At 40.0% G+C, this 20795-nt stretch overlaps 2 protein-coding genes across 4 annotated transcripts in view; both read left to right on the top strand.

The window, feature by feature from the left end:
• The first annotated feature begins 4270 nt into the window (after positions 1–4270).
• Positions 4271–12077, top strand: park7 (parkinson protein 7). Its single transcript, XM_006783240.3, has 6 exons — positions 4271–4482; positions 4976–5077; positions 5219–5278; positions 8733–8802; positions 11158–11244; positions 11623–12077. The coding sequence occupies exons 1-6, from the start codon at positions 4393–4395 to the stop codon at positions 11781–11783; spliced, it is 570 nt and encodes a 189-aa protein (XP_006783303.1). The 5' UTR covers positions 4271–4392; the 3' UTR covers positions 11784–12077.
• A 245-nt stretch (positions 12078–12322) lies between these two features.
• Positions 12323–20795, top strand: part of kcnab2a (potassium voltage-gated channel subfamily A regulatory beta subunit 2a) — a 92158-nt gene continuing 83685 nt past the window's right edge. For 2 of the 3 annotated variants that reach the window (XM_087840813.1, XM_006783246.2), the window contains exon 1: positions 12323–12413. The gene's annotated coding sequence lies outside the window, so the exon portion shown is untranslated. Of the gene's footprint in view, positions 12414–19251; positions 19591–20795 lie in introns of those variants that run through there. The other variant, XM_006783245.2, reaches the window with a different exon arrangement.

Raw genomic sequence — 20795 nt, 5'->3', positions numbered from 1 at the left:
GCACTGTCCTTGCAGTGGACATTTAGGATAAAGTACACGATCATGTGTGTGTGGGGGGGTTTAACGCCTACTAGTAAGTTGGAACTTTAGCTCAATATGGGAAAGTGTTTAGTGAAAAAGATGCTCACCGTGAATATGTGATTGAATTATATTTAACTGTTTGCACATATGTTCCCTTGTATAAGGGGGAAAAGTTACTACAGCACTGCTTAAGCCATGGATTATCTTGCTGCGTCCTCTGCTTCTTTAGCATCAACACGACTTCACCCACACAGAGTCTATCACACATCCACAGAGCTCCCTGAGAGAGCGCGGACCTTAGGGAAGCACAAGCGGGGGGGGGGGGGGGGGGGGGGGGGAGACCTCGACAGCGCCGAGTGGATCTGAGCAGGGTTGTGGTTGCGCCCATGGGCATGGCCCTCTCACTCTCTGGCAACCACTTTGTTAGGCACACAACACTAATCCTCCTTGTGTCTTTATTGCCCTCTGTGCAGAGGAGCAGGCCGGGGCTGAGGCTGGGGGGAAGCACCGCTGCAGGGCCAGTATCATCAGCATTCCTGTTTGAAGATAGGCCACACTGTACAGCATTAAGACATCTAATAGAGGCAAGCTGAGAGCAAAACAGACTGGTACTCTCTGAGACAGAGAGTGGAGAATAAAGGAAAAAAAGAGAGTCCTCAAATACACCCCCCATCTTTCTCCTCCTCCTTGAATAGGGGCATAATTTGAGGATAGGCAGATTACTGCAACCAGAAATGACTGTGAGGCAATTCTGGTCCGTGTTGTTACACACACCCAATAATCTAAACAACACATTAATGTGCTGCCTTAATTTATAATACTGCCTCTGTGGTTCAAAACAATTTGTCATGCATTGGATTTGGAGGAATCTCATTTTGAATAATTCTAAAGCATTTAACACAAATTGTTTAATGAATGTTGCAACGTATATCTGTATACGACGTATATATTTGCTCAATTTACAACTTTTAATTATTTGACTGCCTTTGTTGCATCCTTACAAACCAAACTTTTGTTGTTGTTTTTTCATTATTTGCTCAGATTGTCAGTATTCACACACCAATGTCCACGCTATTGCATGACTCCACACAAAGTTGAACTCACTCAACTGGCGCCATCTTGTGTCCGTACTTGGCGGACGACTGCAGACACAGGTGCAAAAAATTCAATGTCACCTTTTCCCCTGGATCTCCCCACTGTCCCCCAGCTGTCACCTGAGCACTTGGGAGCGTAAGGTAATAGCATCAAGATGCAATCAAGATTATATGCTTGTCAATCACTCCGTGCACTCAGTGGCTAAAAATGTGCGAAAGAGATATAAGCCTGTTCACAGATGGGAAGATAAAGTGCTTCTAATATTCATGTGTTTACTGGCAGGGCAGCAATGCAAGCCCTAAATGTTACCAGTAGATCAGTATGAAGAATAACCAGTTAGCAAAGGTTTGGACCAAAAGAAGATGAAATGTAATCATTCAAAGAAAAAATAAAGAAAAAAACATCTGAAAATGTAAATCTCTTCCCTGTAGAAGCAAATTTTCTGTAACCACTTTGAATTTTGTGGCACTCTCCCGTACTGGTGATCTGAAACAGAGTCTGCTGCTGTATATCTCAACTGAACAGAGCCCCTGCTTGTAAGCTACATCCATATTAGCAGTTTATTTCCATGTTTACACCGTTTCATATTCTTTGCAATAGTAACAGGATTACTTTGCGACAAACGGTAATTTGTGGAATTCCCTCATTTCAGTTTGAGGATTTTCTTTTTGCTCTGTACCCGTTTTATGAAAAAAAAATGTTTCTGTATTCTCGTCTCCCCGGAGGTTTGATTCCAGAAGCCCTTCAGGTTTTCGAGCAGACCTCTGTGAAGGGCCAGATAAAGAAGAGCAGAGCAGGGCCTGGTGATGCAGGCACAAGGGAGCACCAGAGACATAATAACATGCCAAAGAATCCATTGATGAGTCTTGCTTTTAAACCACGGGCCAATTTGATATTTCACAAAAGGCAGAATATAGAAATATAACATACACCGGGAATGATATGCCAAATGTGTGACTCTGTGCATATTTTTTTTTTTATTAATTTCCAGCAAACTATATATGCTTTGACTTACAGCCTCAATTTTTCAGTAGCATGCAAGCATGCATGTTAGTTATGTTAGTTAATCAAAAAAAAAGTCCAGTGAAAACACCAATTTATTAACTTCCCATAGAAACCTATTAGAGATGATAAAATTAGCTAAAAAGCTGGCCGCTCTAACTTTATTAAAAGTTGGCCATGTTCTCCTTGTTTCTTGTATTAGTATTGGTAGGACAGTGTATAAGCATATGAAAAGAATAAGCTTATACTAATGAACGTGTCAGCATCACAGTTCAGCTCGTTTTTTAGTTTCTGGTAGTTTTGGATAACAATGCAGGTCAAACAAGCATGACATTAATCTTTATCAGACTACCCAGGCGATCAATGGTTTTGGTATGAAGTAATTGTTTTAGTAGTTTAAAGTTAAAGTTTAAAGTTTGACACCAAGGGAAAGTGGTCAACCTCGCACTATAATCTCATTTTACTCTTTCCTGTGCTTTGTTTTCAGTCTTTGGCAGAGACTTAAACCTTGAGTTCCGAAGATGAAAAAAACGTTGTATAATTCTGTGCATCTGTTGTTAGTCAGACCCTTTGTTTTCAGCGTCATACTTACAACTGCGTCACAAGTCACTCTGAAACATTTCCTTGGTGTCATCATGCACTTTATGATTGCATGCTGATGGGAATTAGTAAATGTACATAAGTGAATTAATGTATGGAAATTAGCTCGAGTGCCACCGTGGGCCTGGTTCAGTTGATCCCCAGCTGCATATGTTGGTAATCACCGCTGCTTCTTGAATTCACTCACAGGCACGCAATAAACAACCTGCTGCCAGCACCCCCTACGCTTTTGTCTAATCCGCCGTTTCACTGGGCTCTAGTTTGTCTCACAAATACGAAAGTGAATCTCAGCAGCAGAATGCACAGAGGCACATTAACTAGGATGTGTGCCTGCACACTAAAGCCCCAGACATTAGGTCTAGGATTTACACTGGAATATGATTCCATAACTGTCTTAAGAGTTTAGTGCAGAAATAAGTTCTCAGGCAGATCTTGAAGAACTTTGTGACTTTGGAGACCTAATGCCTGGAGATGTTTTTTTAAAACTTAATTCATTACTTTAGTTAATTGACCTGTTGAGCTGCTCATTTTAATCTGCAATGAGCCTGACATTAACTGAACTAATGAGACATTATCTTAAAAAAAATGTTTAGTGTTGCATTGATTCTTTCTCATACATTCTTCTACATCCTTCTTGAATCTTTGGTTAATACTTCCACCTACTGGAAGAAAGAGTGCATTGCCTGTTATTAAACACCATTAGATACAGCTGCAGCAGAAGACAATGCTGTTTTTGTTAAACAGCCTTGAGATATAAATACTTGTGTTTCAAATCTGGCTTAAATCAGCATAGTAGAGACCATCAGACCCTGCCAAGGCATAGAAATAGTATAACAAGCAGCTGGAATGATGATTTGTTGGATAAGCTGTGTGATCTTGGCTTACTGTGATCGGATGTTATGAGCCACCGGAAGCACTGTGAAAGGAAGCATTACTGCACTAAGATAGTAGGGGCAAAGAACAAACACTCGCCAGTGATCTGATCTCCTGGTCATTATGCTTTCCAAGAGCTCCATCCATCATTGATTTTAAGGTTTCACTGACTTGCCCTGCAAAAATGATGCAACAATAAATAGGGATGAGAATTGAGATCTATCTTACTACGGCTACATCTTTCACTACAGATGTCTCCCTCTGCTTGTCTACCACGACTATGTCCGATTGGTTATGTCCATCACTAGTTTGTCCATCTGTATCTAGAAGTCCCACAAGATCTTAACTTGCTCATTCTCAACTACTCGAGGGGGCGTACAGTATTTCGACCTCAGGACTTGCAGGCCATACTGAGCACAGATGTTCCTGTGTACACTATGCCAGCCTCTTTGTTATGTATGCCCTGTCTGCTAGCGTCTTGCACCCTGCTGTTATGTGCTGGAGTGGTACAGTGACATGCTATGCAGGTCCTGTCCTTCCTGTTCTTGCGCACAATATATTTGTTTGCAAAATCCTACTAACAATAAAATAATCTATTTTCAAAAGTAACTACTTTACTTTTTTAATTCACATACTTGCAGGTGCGAGTAGAATAGGCACGGATCGCAGTCTAGAAAGGGGGATAGTGTCGCGCAGTCTGGCAACCCTCCTGTCAAACTCGCAGCGCGTGCAGGTTGCTTCTGGAAGTTGGAAACAGAAGTTAGCGTCTTTGCACCTAGCAGTACAGAGCTGCAAGCTAACATGGCAGGAAAGAGGGCGTTAGTAATCCTGTCTAAAGGCGCAGAGGAGATGGAAACTGTTATTCCCGTGGACATTATGCGCAGAGCTGGGGTTTGTAACATGCTATATGTTAGCATTTAGCAAATTAGCCTGTTAGCGGCCAAAACCCCGCTTCAGTCGACTCACAACAGTATTGGTGGCAGCATTGTTAAGATATCATCCTGTGAAGACTGTTATAACAGCCTGATATCTTGATAAGGGTTACATACGCACTTATCATGTGCTAAAGTTAACGCTTGCTAACACTGTCGATCTAACTTAGCATTTTTTCCCTTTGCATATTACAGGTTATTTTAGCGCATAAGCTAAGTGTTCAGTCAGCTATTTTGGGGTTGTCTGCTAATGGTTGACGGACTCGTAACCTTACTAGTGAGTGCAGACAGAGGCCAAATTAAATGTCAAAGTCCAACATCGTTGCACATCTCCGCCATTTGATATCTTTCAAAATAAAAGTCTACGTCAGCCAGTGAAGACAAAATGCCACATTGAACCATCAGGATAATGATGCACTGTTGTTTTTTTCTTTTACTGCTCAAACATGTAGATAGCAGTGACGGTAGCTGGTCTTACCGGCAAAGAACCAGTCCAGTGTAGCAGAAACGTTGTCATTTGTCCTGATGCCAGTCTGGAGGAGGCGAGGAAACAGGTGAGGCTCAGCAACTACCTGCTAACATTACATACAAGAAGGGGGAAAAAGCGTTATTTACAATGCTTATATTATATGCTTGTATATCTTTATTAGTGGAAAAAATGTTAGTGTTGATGGTTTTCCCCGCCCCTGCTCTAGGGCCCTTATGATGTGGTCCTGCTACCAGGAGGAATGCCAGGAGCCCAGAATCTGGCAGAGGTGAGATGGGGAGAGGGTCAGTTTTTACAGTTAAATTTTTTTTGGAAATGACTTAAGAATAAAAACAAGTTAAAATGCTTGAATTTGCCTAAACATTAGGACTAAATAACTGACAGTGAAAAGTGTGAAAAAATTTGTTTCTAAAGGTTCATCAGTCTTATGTTTGATTAAGATGTCTAAACTGAATCTTCTGTATAGTCTATGATGTAACCTACACAAATGGTTCTGCTTGTGTGTGGTGCATCATGTGTTTTATTGTCTTGTGATTGTGTCCTGGTGTTTTATATGTGGTGCCAGTGACAAAAGAAACGAGTAAAATCTTGTTTTGTTGTTGTTATTGTTTTTTTTCATAGGCAAACATATTTTTCCCCTCGGGTTTTTCAAGTTCTTTGTACATTCTTTCAGGTCACAGCGTACTTATGGCATAGATTTAATGCAGAAGTATAAATCCACTGTTAAACGCAAACGCTCTTTCCGTTAGCTCACACACTTGGGTCCTCAGTTAATACCACCTTGTCAGATTCAGTTTCATATTGATATCACCACTTTCGGGGATTTAAGTTCTCTGCTGCTGTGCCAAAATTCCAGTATTGGGACCATTCTAGATTTGTAAATCGATAATTGTATCCAAAGAAATGCAGTTGCTTCTTTTTAGCTATACGCGTGTGCAAGAAATGTTATCTTGTTTTCATAGTATCACAATAACATTTTTTACTAAAATTGCAAATATTTGGCAGCGGTAGGACGATTATTTTTGCTGGTTAGATGCTAATTGGGGAACAGGGGAACCAACACACACGGCGTTTAGAATGATCATACAGCAAGCCTAGTACTGACTCACAGTTTGAAGGATATTTAGGATATTATTTAAAAGGTCTACCTGATGTTCACAAGAGGTGGCAACAAAAATGTGTGCAAACAAGGAAGTGACTCACATGTAGAAAAGTGGCCAGGAATTGTCCTGCCAACTTCTTCTCTCATTCAACACAGAGTAGTGTTCTGTCATACTGCAAATTCTGGTATTGATCTGATACCAAGTAAATGCAGGGCCCGCCACTACACCACAGTAAATGCAGTGCATCATGTTGTCAGCCTTACTGTATCTTAGCCAGGGAAACTGGTCAAGCCATTCTCTTCAAAATCTATACACTTTCCCCCGTTGACTTTCAGTGGGCTCTGGCTCAGAGTGGCTCATGTGTGGCTCATTATCTGATGCCATCTCCGGACCAGTGTTAGACACAACCTGAGAGGTTGATGGCTCTGTGTCAGAGCACTGGCTATCAATTTTGGATGGATCAGGCCTTAACTTAACAAGAAAGTTATCAATCGTTCTTTTCATCTTTTCTCAATACCCACAGCTACATCTACTACTTCTATCAGACCTAGGCTACTCACGTCTCTCTATCCACCTGCACTTTCAAACATACCCATGTAGGCCTACAGGAATATCTTTACCACAGCCAATCAGAGAGGTCCCACCCTTGACTATCTCTGATTGGTTTAGACCACCATATGGGCATAACGTGTATCTGTTGTTGACCACACGGAGACTTTCAGAGTTGCGGAGATGTTTCTTTTTTTACTTGAACGGCTGGTTGCACTATTGCGACCTAGGATTTATTTTTTTTTAGTTGCACCATTGAGAAATTGGTCACACTCTAGAGCCCTGCTAGTCCATGCATCTCCATACAGGGATCAAAAATGTCTCCAGAACATGGTAGGGTTGTGCCATATCATATCATCTGCAATAACACTAGTGTAAATCTTATGTGAGTTATGTCAGCGTCAAAGCATAACATCAGTGCTATTAGCAATGCCATGCCTTTATGTTCCATAGCATACACGTCAGAAAGACTGGGCATTTTCTGAGAGCAGGAGTCCCATGTCAGCCGCTTATGTAGATTTAATTCCAAAAAAAGGAACTTTTTCCAAAAAAAAATCTCACTTCAAAAAGTAACCTTCAAAAAAGCTCAATACTTTAGAAAATATGCACAAAGAATTTTGTTCCCCCCAAAGGTGGAAACAATAAGCTTGTTTCACCACTTAACCACTCCAGTGTGGTATATACCAGGTGATGTTGTGACTCAAAAGTAAATTAATGACTCAACCAAGCATCACTAACTGCGCTTCATATGACAGGAAGAGAAAACGTTGATTGGAATTTACTGATGTGGTTATGTGGTGGAAAAGCAGGGGTTTAAGCAGCTGGTGGAAAAGCCCAGGCAGAAGTATTCTTCAGTTTGATTATGTGACAGTATTGTAGAGCTCTTGAAGAGTTTCATGGCTAAAGTAGTTGTTGTGAAACTAAAGTGTGAAGCAGGCATATTAAACTTTACTTAAAACTTCCAGAGAAAACAGTACCGAGGCTACATTTGTGCTTATAATTGACTCACGGTGTGTTACTGCTGTTGCACTATAATGTTGCTGCTGCTGGCACCTTGTTTCAGTAGAATCACACTTCAGATTAGGTCATCAGAAAAGGAGGATGGGAAATGCCCTTCAGTTACTTATACTTGCATTACTTATGTTTCCTGAACTCTGTTAGAGATTGTTGTCATTCTGTGATGAAATGGCAATGTTTTCCTCCTGAATACTCATCCGTGTAATACGCTGGCCTTCATCGATCTTGTATAGTATGAACTGAACCATGTGTGTTTCAGATGTGTTCAGGTTTCATGTTATCCCATCCAGCTGGATGTGGAGAGCATCAGTTGGTGTTTGCATTTATATTGTTATATCAGAAGAATTTGGGTTTTTTGTATTAATTGCTTGTCCAATGTGCCAATGAAATAAATTTAAATAGATTAAAGAGATCCATATTTTTACTGTTCTTGTAAATACTCAGTGAAGCATATATTACAAGATTTTGTATTTGTATTGTATAAGTAATATGGTAAATAACCACATTAGTTTACACTAAATCAAGGATTTTTAATGGACGAGTCTACTGAATTTATGGTCTGCTTCAGATTTTAGATATCTGTCCAGTGTGTGGTGGGATCAGCTACAGCCTATCTGTAATCATGAAAAGCAAAAATAGCTCTATAGATTGGATAAATGGAAGATGAATAAGCCTTGAGTCAAGATAGGAATTTGTTGCAATTGTGTTTTTCTTCTTTTAAGTGATTTTATATTGAAAAAACAACAACAACACACATTTTAGGCTTTAGAATTTGATGAGAAAATTGCCAAGAAATTGACAGATTCTGTCTTTTTTTTTTTTTTAAAAAGAAATTTAATGCACAATATGAGTTTTGATATACGAGTCATATTTATCTGATGGGTGCATTATATTATTCGTTTTTATTTTTGCTGGGTAGCTCTGTATGTGTCAAGTGTTTTTTAAATATTGTCAGTTTATCTCAGTGATTATAATAAAGTCAGCATATACTCAGTGGAACCACATGGACTGCAAATGACTCACTGTGCATCTGGTTTTTACTCTCTCTTGCAGTCTCCTGCTGTGAAGGAGGTGCTGAAAGATCAAGATGGCAGAAAAGGCCTGATTGCAGCCATCTGTGCAGGTACAGTTTGTGGAAACAACAAAGTCATAATTACATAATTACACAGGACCAACCTTGAGTTGAGGTCACTCTCTGTGGGTTAAAGCTTCAACAGGCAATAAGCAAATGTTTTACTTTAGATAATCAATAAAAATTAAATGTTGATCACACAGACTGGTGCTGCCTTTAGATTGATTGGTTTAAAGTCTAATCTTAACATTTAAAAGCTGTTTGCCATAAGGAAAACGCCTCAATCAAAAAAAGGCAAAGACAGAATTCTTCTTAAATTGCGGATTATGCAATTCATGAACATATTTTGTGCGTTAAAAATATTCTTCAGACTCATGTATTCTTAATACAGCTGTTTATATGGACCGTGTAATTTGGCTGGTTAAATTTGCAGCGTTTATTTTCTTCCATAAGATTTCTTCCAATTTTTGTGTGTGAATAAACTGATCTGATTAATCAGAACAATGCATTTGTAAACAGATGCAAACACAGCTCAAAATGTCCACTGGTATTGAATACACAATGATATGGAAATAGTGAAATAATACGATTTTACCTCAGACATGCAGCAAAACGCTGCTCTGGGTCAAACCATGAAATTCTCCCTGCTGCTGCCTTGTCTTGAGAAGTGGATGAAACCAGTATCAGTTTCTTCCTTTTCTTATTTAGAAACATCGGGAACAGCTTATCATCGCTTGACGCTGACCTCAGTTTTTTCACAGCGTGTTTTTTGAGGATGAAGTATTTGCAAATCTGCTTCTGAAAAATGTTGAATTTTGTTGTCTTTTGGCATCACGCTCATTTTGTAATGGCCTTAACTTTGGCATTTTTACATGGCAAAAAGAAAGTGTTGTTGTTGGAGGAGCCAAGGAAGGTTCAAGAGTGATGGAAACAGATACATACAGACACATACTGATCGCAGGGTTTGTAAGATGTTGTGGCCATAAATGTGATCATTGTGCTATGGTGTAGTTGAACAAAAAAATAATAATGCGCACACTTTTCCAAAATATATCAAAACAGTTGACGACAAAAATTAATAAAAATAATTTCTCATCTACAAAGATACTCTGGTTTTAGGTTCATCAAGTTAGTTTTGTACTGGCAAATGGGATTAGGAAATGATGGAGGTTCGGTAGATTCACACATGTCATTTCTGAACATTTTAGTAAGTGGATTTAACCTAAAAAGAGCATGCATCTCATCCAGATCTTGAAAAATATACACCAATTATAAATATCATGCTCCATTAATTTATGGAAATTTGCAAACCCCATTCACAAAGGGTGAGGTTTTGATTAAGAAGTGTCCCCCAAGTGCGCCCAGAAGAGGTGACATTTTATTTGACAGATGAAAGGACGCAGGAAGGACAATTCGAACGGGAACAGGGGACCAATGCGGCAAAGTGGATTGAAGGGTGTCCTAGAAATGACTGAAATCCTCAAAGGAATATACAGTTTAATGAAACTGCCAGTTATTATCCTGACACATGAAAAAAGTTTATTAATAAAAAAAAATAAAAACTTGATTGAAAATTGGAGTAATAATGCACCAAACAAAAGAAACAGGACAAATGTATCTTATATATATACTTTTATTTTGAGCTAATAAGTGACACATGGACGTAAGCGAGGTCCCCAAATATAAATACACAATTTATAAAACAGCCATCATAATCCTCACACTTTTCTCTGCCTTGCGGTTCCTGGGAGAGAGAGACCTTCTGAGACACAGACTGCTGTCCTCTGGGTGGGGACTGTGTGTAATAGGAGTAGCTTGGCTCTAACTGGCAGACTGCTGTTGTGCCAGGGAGAAGTGCAATCTTTAGACTGCATGGGAAGGCAGCCAAGGAGCATAATCAATAACTTTCTATTTATTAACAGTTTTTGGATGAGCTCACTGCAGTGGTAGGGCATTACCAAAGTTAATGCAGCAGCAGTCAATGTCTTTCTTTCTCCCACCTCTCTTCTCAATGTAGCTCAAAGTCTTTGGTGAGAGGGTGAAACCATATACTATATGTAGATATACTTAGAAAAAATGGTACAGTTAAGGATACCTTTGGGACACAGTGTTATAATCGGATACTTTGCAAGTCTGTCATTGATTTAGCAACTGAAATCCATAAGGTAAAATGCATCATGTTGTGTATTTGCATTTTCTTGTTGCTGTAAACATTTTCCATTGAGTTTGAAAGGAGCGGTTTGAGGATGCAGCCTTTTGCTTAGTTTACTCTTGACTCAGTCTGAATTCTTTGAACTGCATAAAGATGAAAACGAGGACCGACACAAGCAGCCGAACACGCTCTTTAGTGTCACTTTCTAACAGGAAGCTGTTAAATGAACCTTACACAGCTTTGCCCTTCTGCAGGTCCCACTGCTCTTCTGGCACATGGCATTGGCTTCGGCAGCACAGTGACTACACATCCTGCCATGAAGGAGAAGATGATGGCTGGAGGTAAAAAACAAACAAACCCCAAAACACCAAAAACAGAAACCTGTGACTTCATGTACTGCTAGAGGCTTTTTATATTGAGTGCTGAAACTCAGAAGAGAACAGGAGGAGGTGTGTGTATTTGTAAAGGGCAGCAGATGGTGCTATACTAGCTCTTTCTTGCCTATAGAGAATCGTGTCACTCTGCAGTAGGAGAGCACACCACTCAGAGGTGAAAAGCAATACAGGAATTTGACAGAACATACTAGAAATGGCTGAAATTGTGACTATGTCTACATTCTCATAGTTCACTGTAACATCATGACATGTGTGACTTTCGGTTTGTAGCTCAAAGCTGTCATATTGTCATAATCCTTATGGTGTTGCTCTTTCTTTTTTTAGACCACTATAAATATTCAGAGGCTCGAGTACAGAAGGATGGACATTACATCACCAGCCGTGGGCCAGGAACGAGTTTTGAGTTTGCCCTGACGATTGTAGAGGAACTTATGGGGGCTGAGGTTGCAGCTCAAATCAAGGCTCCTCTTATTATGAAAGACTGACTGTAGCTATGTTTGCTTGCAACACTGCAAACAACACAGCCCCCCCTATAAAAGTCTGACAGTGCTGAGACTGCTAATCCATTATAGCTGGCATCGAGATTCAGGACTTGCTATTGAGAAAACATTCTGTTGCGAAAGGTTATCGTCTTCCTCTGCCTTTCATAAGTTGCCAATGACACTGAAACAATATGGATAATAATCACTGTTATATTGTAGCTAATTTCCACTAACTGCTTCCCTGTTATTTTGACTGCTGTATGGCAATGCCTGTCATTAAAGGACAAGTGTGATGAATCTCTGCTCTTGTTATTCCATTGTTTATTAATACTGGAGGTCACTCTGTAGATTTCACATGCCTGCAGTGCATGTTGACACCTAATTATAGGCTGCATAATGTAATGTATTGTGAGCGCTGGTTAGAACGCGGGAAGCGGAATCCGAATTGATTGACAGGCACTCTGGCCAATGAGAAACGTGGACCTAAATGCAGTTGTGTTTTAAACGGCGAATGGTTTCTCGGCCGCAGCCGATAGGGCGGGGCTTTGATGTAGCGCGTGGTAGCTGTGTCAGAGCAACAAAATCCGGAGGGTCTTCACACAGTCAAAAAGGAAGAGGAGGATTTCGCCTAAGGTAGGAGCGTTTGGGTTTTCTTTCAAGTGTTTTGCGGGTTATTTCGACTCCTGTTAACCATAACGTTCTCCGGGAATGTGCTTTGTAACTGTAATATTTTATTTAATAATATAAACGCAGTTTACACCACGTTAATCACGTTAACTAGCCACCGCGGGTGTCGAAATTAAGATTTCTCCGGCACGTTAATTACACAGCAGCATACCGGACAAAGGTTACATCATTTAAAGAGTGGGTGTTTGCAACTAGGACTCACTTTGTTAACCGTGATTAGCCTGCTGAGTGTGGTGAGTGGTGAGCCTCAAGTTCGCGGCGATCTATAAAGCCATAATGGATTGACATCACCGTCTCAAATTGGCCGGGCAGAGGAACGTTTGCCCGAGGTAACGCGTCCACTGCTTGCTCACTGTGCAGGGATGCGTTATGAGTTGAACTGAAACAGGAAGAACGACGTATCTTTACACTGTGAGATCGTTCTGCAGATGTGACCTGACATGGAGACGTCAGCTCCAGAAGCCCTCCATCCTCAGCAGCAGCCGCCGCAGTCAAGACTGCTGCATACGCTTACTGTAGCTAATGCAATGCGGCACAGGCCAGGTTGTGCATGACTTGTGATCCAACTAAATATGACTACAGGAAATTTAATGAGCTCTAAATCAAAGTTCCATCGATACTGATGTTGCCACTTATTGGTATGACTATGCAAACTACAGCATTTTGCAGCATGAGTTGGCTTCACCAGAGATCCTTACTGACAGAGACGCCCTGTCAGGATTACACATTCATGGTATTTCTTAAAATAAAAGTGCAATCCAGAGGTGTCATCTCCATCTTATTCAGTTTACATAACCAGGAAATACACAGCAAGTTATAATCCCATAGACTGCATGCTCAGTTGTAGGGAAACTCCCTTTTACACCACTTTCAAGCAGCAGTAATTCTTAGCGAATCATGCATATCCGCAGCAGAGCAGTCAGAGATCATCAACATTTAAAAGCAGATCCAATGGGCTTTTATTTTACAACCAAACAAAAGTTAGGGTGACACTGAGGCTTCCTTCCCGGTATTGTGCATCAAGAGAGACAACTGTTAAAATCAAATGAAATAAAATCAACATCATCAAAAAAAGGAGTATTTGTGTGAGGCTCCCCATGAGAAACGATTTCACTCGCTGACTACTAATGGCATGTTTAACGTATTGATTACTTTAAAATGTTTTTTGGTGACATTAGTTTAAGGCAAAAGAGACAGTGTTAACATTTTGTGCATTTTTCAGTTATTTTCTGTTAGTGAGCTGTGTTACTAAGTGGTTAATGTTAGGTTTCTTACATATTTGAGGTCATAAGCTGTGTTTGAGGTCTGCAGACCACAGGCTAAAATTTGGTTTTAGAGCTTATATATCACCTTCTTGGAGCTATTTACCCAACTGAAATAAGCCCACAATTTGGATTTCCTGCCCGACTGTTGAATAACAACAGGGGCCAACCATGTAAACAATGTCTGTCTATGATTGACTGACCATTGCAACTTCCTGTGGAGTTTGAGGATTTTTTTCTTTCTTTTTTTCACTGACTAACATTTATTTAGAGATAATCTCTTGCTGGTTACGGTTTCTAAAAGTTTTTATCATTTTAGATTACTATTCTCATTGTGTTTAGACGTCATCATTCTATTGTCTGCCTGATCGAATTGGCTTTATTTCAGTGTTTCATAATAAACCAATTAATGTCAATTAATCCTTGCCACTCCCTGGAAGATGAACATTGCTGCTTAAATGGCATCTTCCTCATAAACTGTATAGCACATTCTCATTAATTTTCTGTGTTTTTCAGTGGGGTATTTATGGAACGTTAACATTTTGCGCTCTTGCACAAAACATGTTAGAATTATTCTGCTTGAGCAGTGGTACAGTAAAGAGCTTCAGGCTTGACTCCCTATTTCTGGATGGGGCAGAGGAGGGCAGGATGGGGGTAGGGTGAGGCTGAAGTCTCTGTGACTGAGTCATTGGTTTAGCTAATGATGCAATTAGAGTGCTACACTTTGCATCTCCTGATTAGCTCCCCTGCTTGCACAGACTGAATTTGCTTGCCTGAGTTTTTTTTACACATGTGTTTCAAAAGGTAATAGGCAATTTTCAAGCAATCATGGTTTCATCAGACAACCACAATTTTTAAGGTCATAAGCGATAAATGGATAGGTCTGGCTCGGACACTTAACGTAATGGGGAATCTAAACAATAGTTGTTTGTAATTGTACAATTTGGGACAGAACAGGTAAAAGTTTTAAATAAAATGTTCATTTTATGTTAAGTTACGGCTACCTAACTGTGCACAAGTCTGCATAAAATTCTATTGCAAAGAAATAAAAATAAAAAAAGCTACATAGTATTCTGCTATTTTGGTGTATTTTTTCATTATATTCAAAAGAATATAAGATTGTTTATAGCAACATTTTTGTCCCAGTTGTTTACTCAGTGGGGATTTGTTTGCAACTGACAGGATTTAGAAAATTTACTGAGTTGGTATCTATAAATGTGAAGTACATGTATGATGTTTGAAGAGGTCATTTCGTTGATAATCCGGACTCTTGAGTTTCTTCTTCTTAATAATCAAAGGTTAATAGAAGATTGAACTCAGAAGTTTAAAATTCAGCTTACGACTCTTATGTAATTAGTGTTTCCTTAAACAAAAGTTTCAGTTCTGAGTAGGGACCAGCATATAAGCTTTTAATCTTAATAAATATACATGTAAGCTAGGGCTGTGCGATATGACCAAAATCTCATATCCCGATATAAAACATCTATCGTCCGATAATGATATAAATCAAAAAATGTAATATTTTTTGTAAATTCTGTGAATCTCGGATAGGTGAAGTGTTTCCAGCTGGGCGTCGTGTACCTGGAGTCCAGTGTTTTAACCAATGCATTTAACTACACATTTTTAGACATAAGTTGTAACGGCCGCCGTTTTCTTTGTGAGTATTTATTACACGGCGTGCTGCGGGGAAAAGCCTGTTCTAACGTTTGAGTCTAAGGTTTATTTTTTAGCACCTGACGACTCTTTTTTTTGCTTCTCATCCGTCAATACTCTGCATACTTTTTCACGTGATTCCGTTTATTTTGAAAATTCTCAACAAGATCTTGAGCTTTATTGTGAAAGGTTTATGTGGAAAATAAACAAGCGGACATGCGATGGTTTTACCGTCGCTGTTGCTAACGACAACCCATAAAAACAGGCGCTTGTCCGTCAGTAGTGTGGTTATATTAAATATAAGAGAAAGAGAGAACTTTAAGAAATGAATATAGCCACTACAGTGACCATCAAAACAATGAAAAAATATTGCCGTAAACAGTTTATTTTGCGACACCACAAAACAAACGATAGCGTAAAATGAAATGATAGAAGTTTTTATATCGTCATCCGATATACGTCGTTATATCGAACAGCCCTAATGTAAGCTTTTCCAGCATGGCATCAATCCTTGGTGCCTTGTTTTTCTGCTTATTGTTATGTCAGATACAGTTAGCAGAAGTTAATGGGCCTGACCCAATGTACAAAAGAGGATTTTGAACTACAACAGGAACATTATTAGTTCACACAGTGTGTTTGGTCAATTAAATATTCCTTTTGTGTGCTGTATCTATGGTGAGCAAACATACGGAAAAGGTCTGATGGTGCAGTCTCATGTTGTCCTGCTAGTTATGCATCCGTTGTGTGTTGTTGCACAGATCCCTCTGTTAACATCGCATTATCCATTTGCTGAAAATGCATCCACTTAGGCCCAGACGGAACAGCTGATTTATGTATCTCTGCAGCCCTCACTACATCTTCTGTGCACATAAAGTGTTGCTGATGAGAGTGATAAACCAGGCAGTTTATTCCCCTCTACCGGCAAGAAGACAAGGTAACAGATCCCAATTGCAGAGGACTGAATGTTTTTTTTTAAACAGCAAAAAACCTGATTTAAATTGGGTTAATCTCTATTCAGGGTCATCTACTTATGTGCCTCTGCATCACTTTCAGCTGTGGTGCTATTTTTTAAAATTTCGTCTTGGAAGCCCCACTCAGAACCATTTGTACTTGAACTTTCAAAATAAAAACAACATGGTTGTCATCTGCACATGGATGTTTTTTTTTTTGTTTTTTTTTTAAAAAAGAAAAAAGCAGTTGCCAGGTGTTTTTTTTTTTGTTTTGTCTTTTTTGATAGATTGCTGAAGTAAACTCTATATATGGTGGTAGTTAATTGACACCCCACTAGACTTTAAAGTAATTTCAGCATGTAAATACACTCGGCATGGTTCAGCTAGAAATGCTAGCAAAAACAGAGGCAGATTATTATTATTTTAAGATAAGATTCATAATTAGCTTGTTTGTCTGACCCCATGCTAAATGTGTGAATAACAACAATTGAACTACAGGCTTCTTTTAAAATAGCTCTTGTCCCAGGTGTTAAATTTCCTAGTATCTGAAATGGACCGGGCTATATTCACCTTACAGAGTTATTCATTAAAAGAATACCACGATGCCCTTTTAAATTTGCCAGTTAAATGGTTGTTTTTCCATACACCAAGAAACTGTGACACATTCCAGCAGAAAAAACAAGATAGAGATTAATGATGCAGTTTATTTTTGTGAAATGAAAATTTGTTGTGCTGTTTTTATTTTTTCCTCTTCTGTTGTAGCTGAACTATGTGAGTTAACATTTCTTAAACTGCCCAGCTGGTAGTAAGGAGGGCACCTGGCATGATCACAAGAGCATCACCCTTTCCTTATGCAGCTGTCTGGCAAAGCTCCAGAGTTTCTCACAGAGACTTCATGCCGACAGCATTAGGCATATACCCAGCAAAAATCCAGCTCCTGCAGCACTGAGTATGAACATGAATCTGTATGTACATAATTTTCTACGGTCATGATTAGAGGTGCCTTTGTTGTCTGTGAAACTGTGTAGAATGGTGGTTCAAGGTCATGTGTGTCTCCTCTGTGCTACCACCCTTTTTGTAAAATGTTTAATCTAACATGATTTTGATCAATTTCCCAAAGGGTAATTAATGCTTGAGGGATATTATTATTTGAGAGCAGATGAAAATTTATTTAGCTGGCAGATATCCCACCATGCTTGGTGTCATGATTGGAGAGGAGCGAGCCATGAAGCCGTGGTCTGGCTGGAAACAGAAGCTGGAGATGCCGTGACTGGGCCTAGGCTCAGCGAGAAAGGCCAGGAACATTGGTGCGCAACAGTGAAGCTGTAGCTGTCCCCTCAGGCTCTGGAGAACACAAACGCATACACAGGGCAGAAAATCTATTAACACATATCTAAGGAAGCTGGTCTGAACATCACACTGGTGCCAAACACAAACTAAAGAAGTAGAACACATATAAGAATATGGAATCATTTTAGCAATCACATGTCCTTGAATTCAGGTCACACAAACTAAGGTATACAGTATAAATGTAATTGTAAGTCTTATTATGCACAACATTGTGCAATTGTAATTTCTTTTTGAACTGTCCACTCTACTATACTTATATTTATTTCTTGTCTAAGTACTAAATCATCTATGTGCTGATACCATACCACTGGATATTTCCCTGTCGTAGGAGTCACAAACACATGATGGGACTTGGGATGTATTCCACTCAAATGCCGTCATCTCTTAGCCCAACTACCTGCTTAGCCACCTGCTCTCTTAACCAGTTCCCAGTGCAAACCCTACAGAAGAAAACCTGAACAATCAGGACTCCACGTATCCTGATTACCCATGACATCATAATAACACCATTGCCGGAGGTTTCTTCCTGTTAAAAGGGAGTTTTTCCTTCCCACTGTCGCCAAAGTGCTTGCTCATAGGGGGTCATATGATTGTTGGGCTTTTCTCTGTATCTATGAAGCGCCTTGAGGCGACATTTGTTGTGATTTGGCGCTATATAAATAAAATTGAAATTGAAATTGAATTAAATATACACTATTAGCAGCTTGTTCTGCTAACATCTTCCTTTAACCTCACTTCCTGACCCCCACCTACTGTGTCTGGCTCCACAACTCACTCTTTCTCTCTCTTTTTTAGTCAGGTAGATGGCTTCATAATGTTGTTTAAACATCAATAACATTAAGTTAAACTTCCATCCCTGCTTTTTGAAAGCAGTGGTTTTATAGCATTGATTTTATAGCATTGATTTTTGCTAGCATTACTTGCAAATACTATCAGCAAGGTGGGGTCAGTTTCTCAGAAAGTGCACTTGTGTACATTACCTTTTAAAATTCACACTGTGATAAAGGAGAGTAGAATAGGGAGGTTGATGCATGCTAAAGTGCACTGGATTTGATTAACAGCAGTATGTGTTATAACACATTGTCAATTCTTAAATGGATGTGGTGTTCAGAAGTTACCAGTCTGCTCATAAGGTTTAGAGTGCACAGCTGTGAATAAGTGGTTTCAAGGCATGTGTTGGGGTGGGTGATTGGTGCATGGTTCCAAGATATAGGCAACCTTACGTTCTGTTACTGTAAGATGTGATTTACAAGTGGTTTCCTCATAGAACTAGTCAGCTAGACTTAGCAGTGTGTTTGTGTGGCTAGTTGGAGTTGAGCAATTCTTAAAATTGGAAACCATAGGTCCCTTAGTCCAAGATAATAGTGTCTTGTCACTGAATTTTGAATGAACATAACTTTGATTTCTGCTTTCTCTGACCTGCCCATCTTGCATCATTTACAGCTCACTGTTTCACTGAATGCATGCTTACTCAAATGCTGACAGTGCAAAGGGATTTAGTGTGTGTGTGTGTGTGTGGAGGGAGGGAGGGAGGGAGGGGCATTTCCTTTAACGCATCTGCTCTGCACAGTGACTCCAAGCTCTCACATTTATTCTGTCACTTCTGTCTCTTTCTTTTTTTCTTTAGTCTCTCTTCTCTGTCCCTGTTCTGTCTGTCCTTTGTCACTTTTTTTTTCTGTCTCATGTTTCCATGTCAGACATACGTGCTCATATCACTCAGGCGCATAATCGTGGTCACACAGGATCTCACATTCACCAGTCTTCTATCATTCCTCCTCCCTCTCCTCTCTCAGCTTTTCTGCTCGGTCTCTTGGATTTTTTTGGCTGCTGCTCCTCCATCATTGCTACTGTGCTCTGCATTTACTCCCTGGTTCTGCTCACTGCGTCAGGAATCAGCAACAGACTGAGGTGGGTGTTTTAAGAGCATCATCGCTAGGTCTGAGGCTATACATCTCTGGTATCTCTCTCTCTCTCTCTCTCCCTCTTCCTTTCCTCTCACTTTGTTCTGCCAGTGAGAGTCGGGATGATTGCGCTTGTCTGTTCCTACAGGGGAGCAAGTGCTATACTATCTGTATGCTGCAGCATTTAACACTGACACACAATATGCTAGCAAGGTAGCGTATCTTTGTCTGTTTCAGTTTTGTCAATATGGTTGATAATGCTGCTGCTGCATTGAAAACCGTCTTTGCATACCTTGTTATACTGGCATGCATTTCCCCCTGTCTGACTCTGTCTCGCGTCTGTTTCTACTCCATTACTTTCCTTTGTCTGAATGTCATGCTTTATGCATGCTCTGTCCTTTTGAATTTCAGCCAAATACTTAGCCGTGTTCTAAGATTTATAAAGAAGTACCTTAAAATAGTCTGCGTGAAGGACAAGGGTGCAGGCTTGCACTAAAACACACATACACACATGCGCATTCACAGAGGAGGTTCAATTCCTCTTCACCTTACCTGCCCTGCTGCTGCTGCTGCAGTTCCATCTGTTGCCGTCGCCACAGCGAGCAACACCCTGAAGCGAGGCTTTAACTGTTCTTGCAGTGTTGTGATGTGAGTTGCTGAGAGGTTGTGACAGTCATCTGTGCCTGGTCGAATGTGTTACCATGTTATTTAAATGTGTGTTTGTGCGTGGGTGTTCATGCTGTGGCTGATTGTTGTGGGCCAGGATCTCCGCATGCCCGTGTGTGTGAGTTTGCGCTCACATACAGTATGTGTGCTTGCCTGGCCATGGGCTCCGGTCCAACAAGAAAGCACAGGAGAGGCAGGCTGCAGGGTTTCAGTTTGGTGCAGTAAGCTGTTGAATGCTCTGTAACGAGCAGAAACGCCAGATTCTTGTGGTGTGTCCTTTCACTCGGCAGGTACAGCTGTATTGCAGGAAAACGTTGGGGGTTTTTTTTGGTTTTTTTTTAACTGAAATATCTGCAGTGCATATGACTGCAATATGTCCTTGAATTGGCTCTGACAGAGGCAACAAACAGTACTACTAACAATTCTTCAGACAACATCCTTTCAAATAAATGCTGCGTGACATCCAGTGATAAAAGAGCGGACTGATTAATCCGTGTTTTACAGAATTTCTTTGATTAGATGTCATTGGTAATAGTTGTTAATGTT

This window comes from Neolamprologus brichardi, chromosome 5 (assembly GCF_056152115.1).
Source record: "Neolamprologus brichardi isolate AB-2024 chromosome 5, ASM5615211v1, whole genome shotgun sequence".
NCBI classification, from domain to species: Eukaryota; Metazoa; Chordata; class Actinopteri; order Cichliformes; family Cichlidae; genus Neolamprologus; species Neolamprologus brichardi.
Note: the sequence above shows the minus strand (reverse complement) of the source record. Positions and strands in the feature narration are given on the sequence as shown.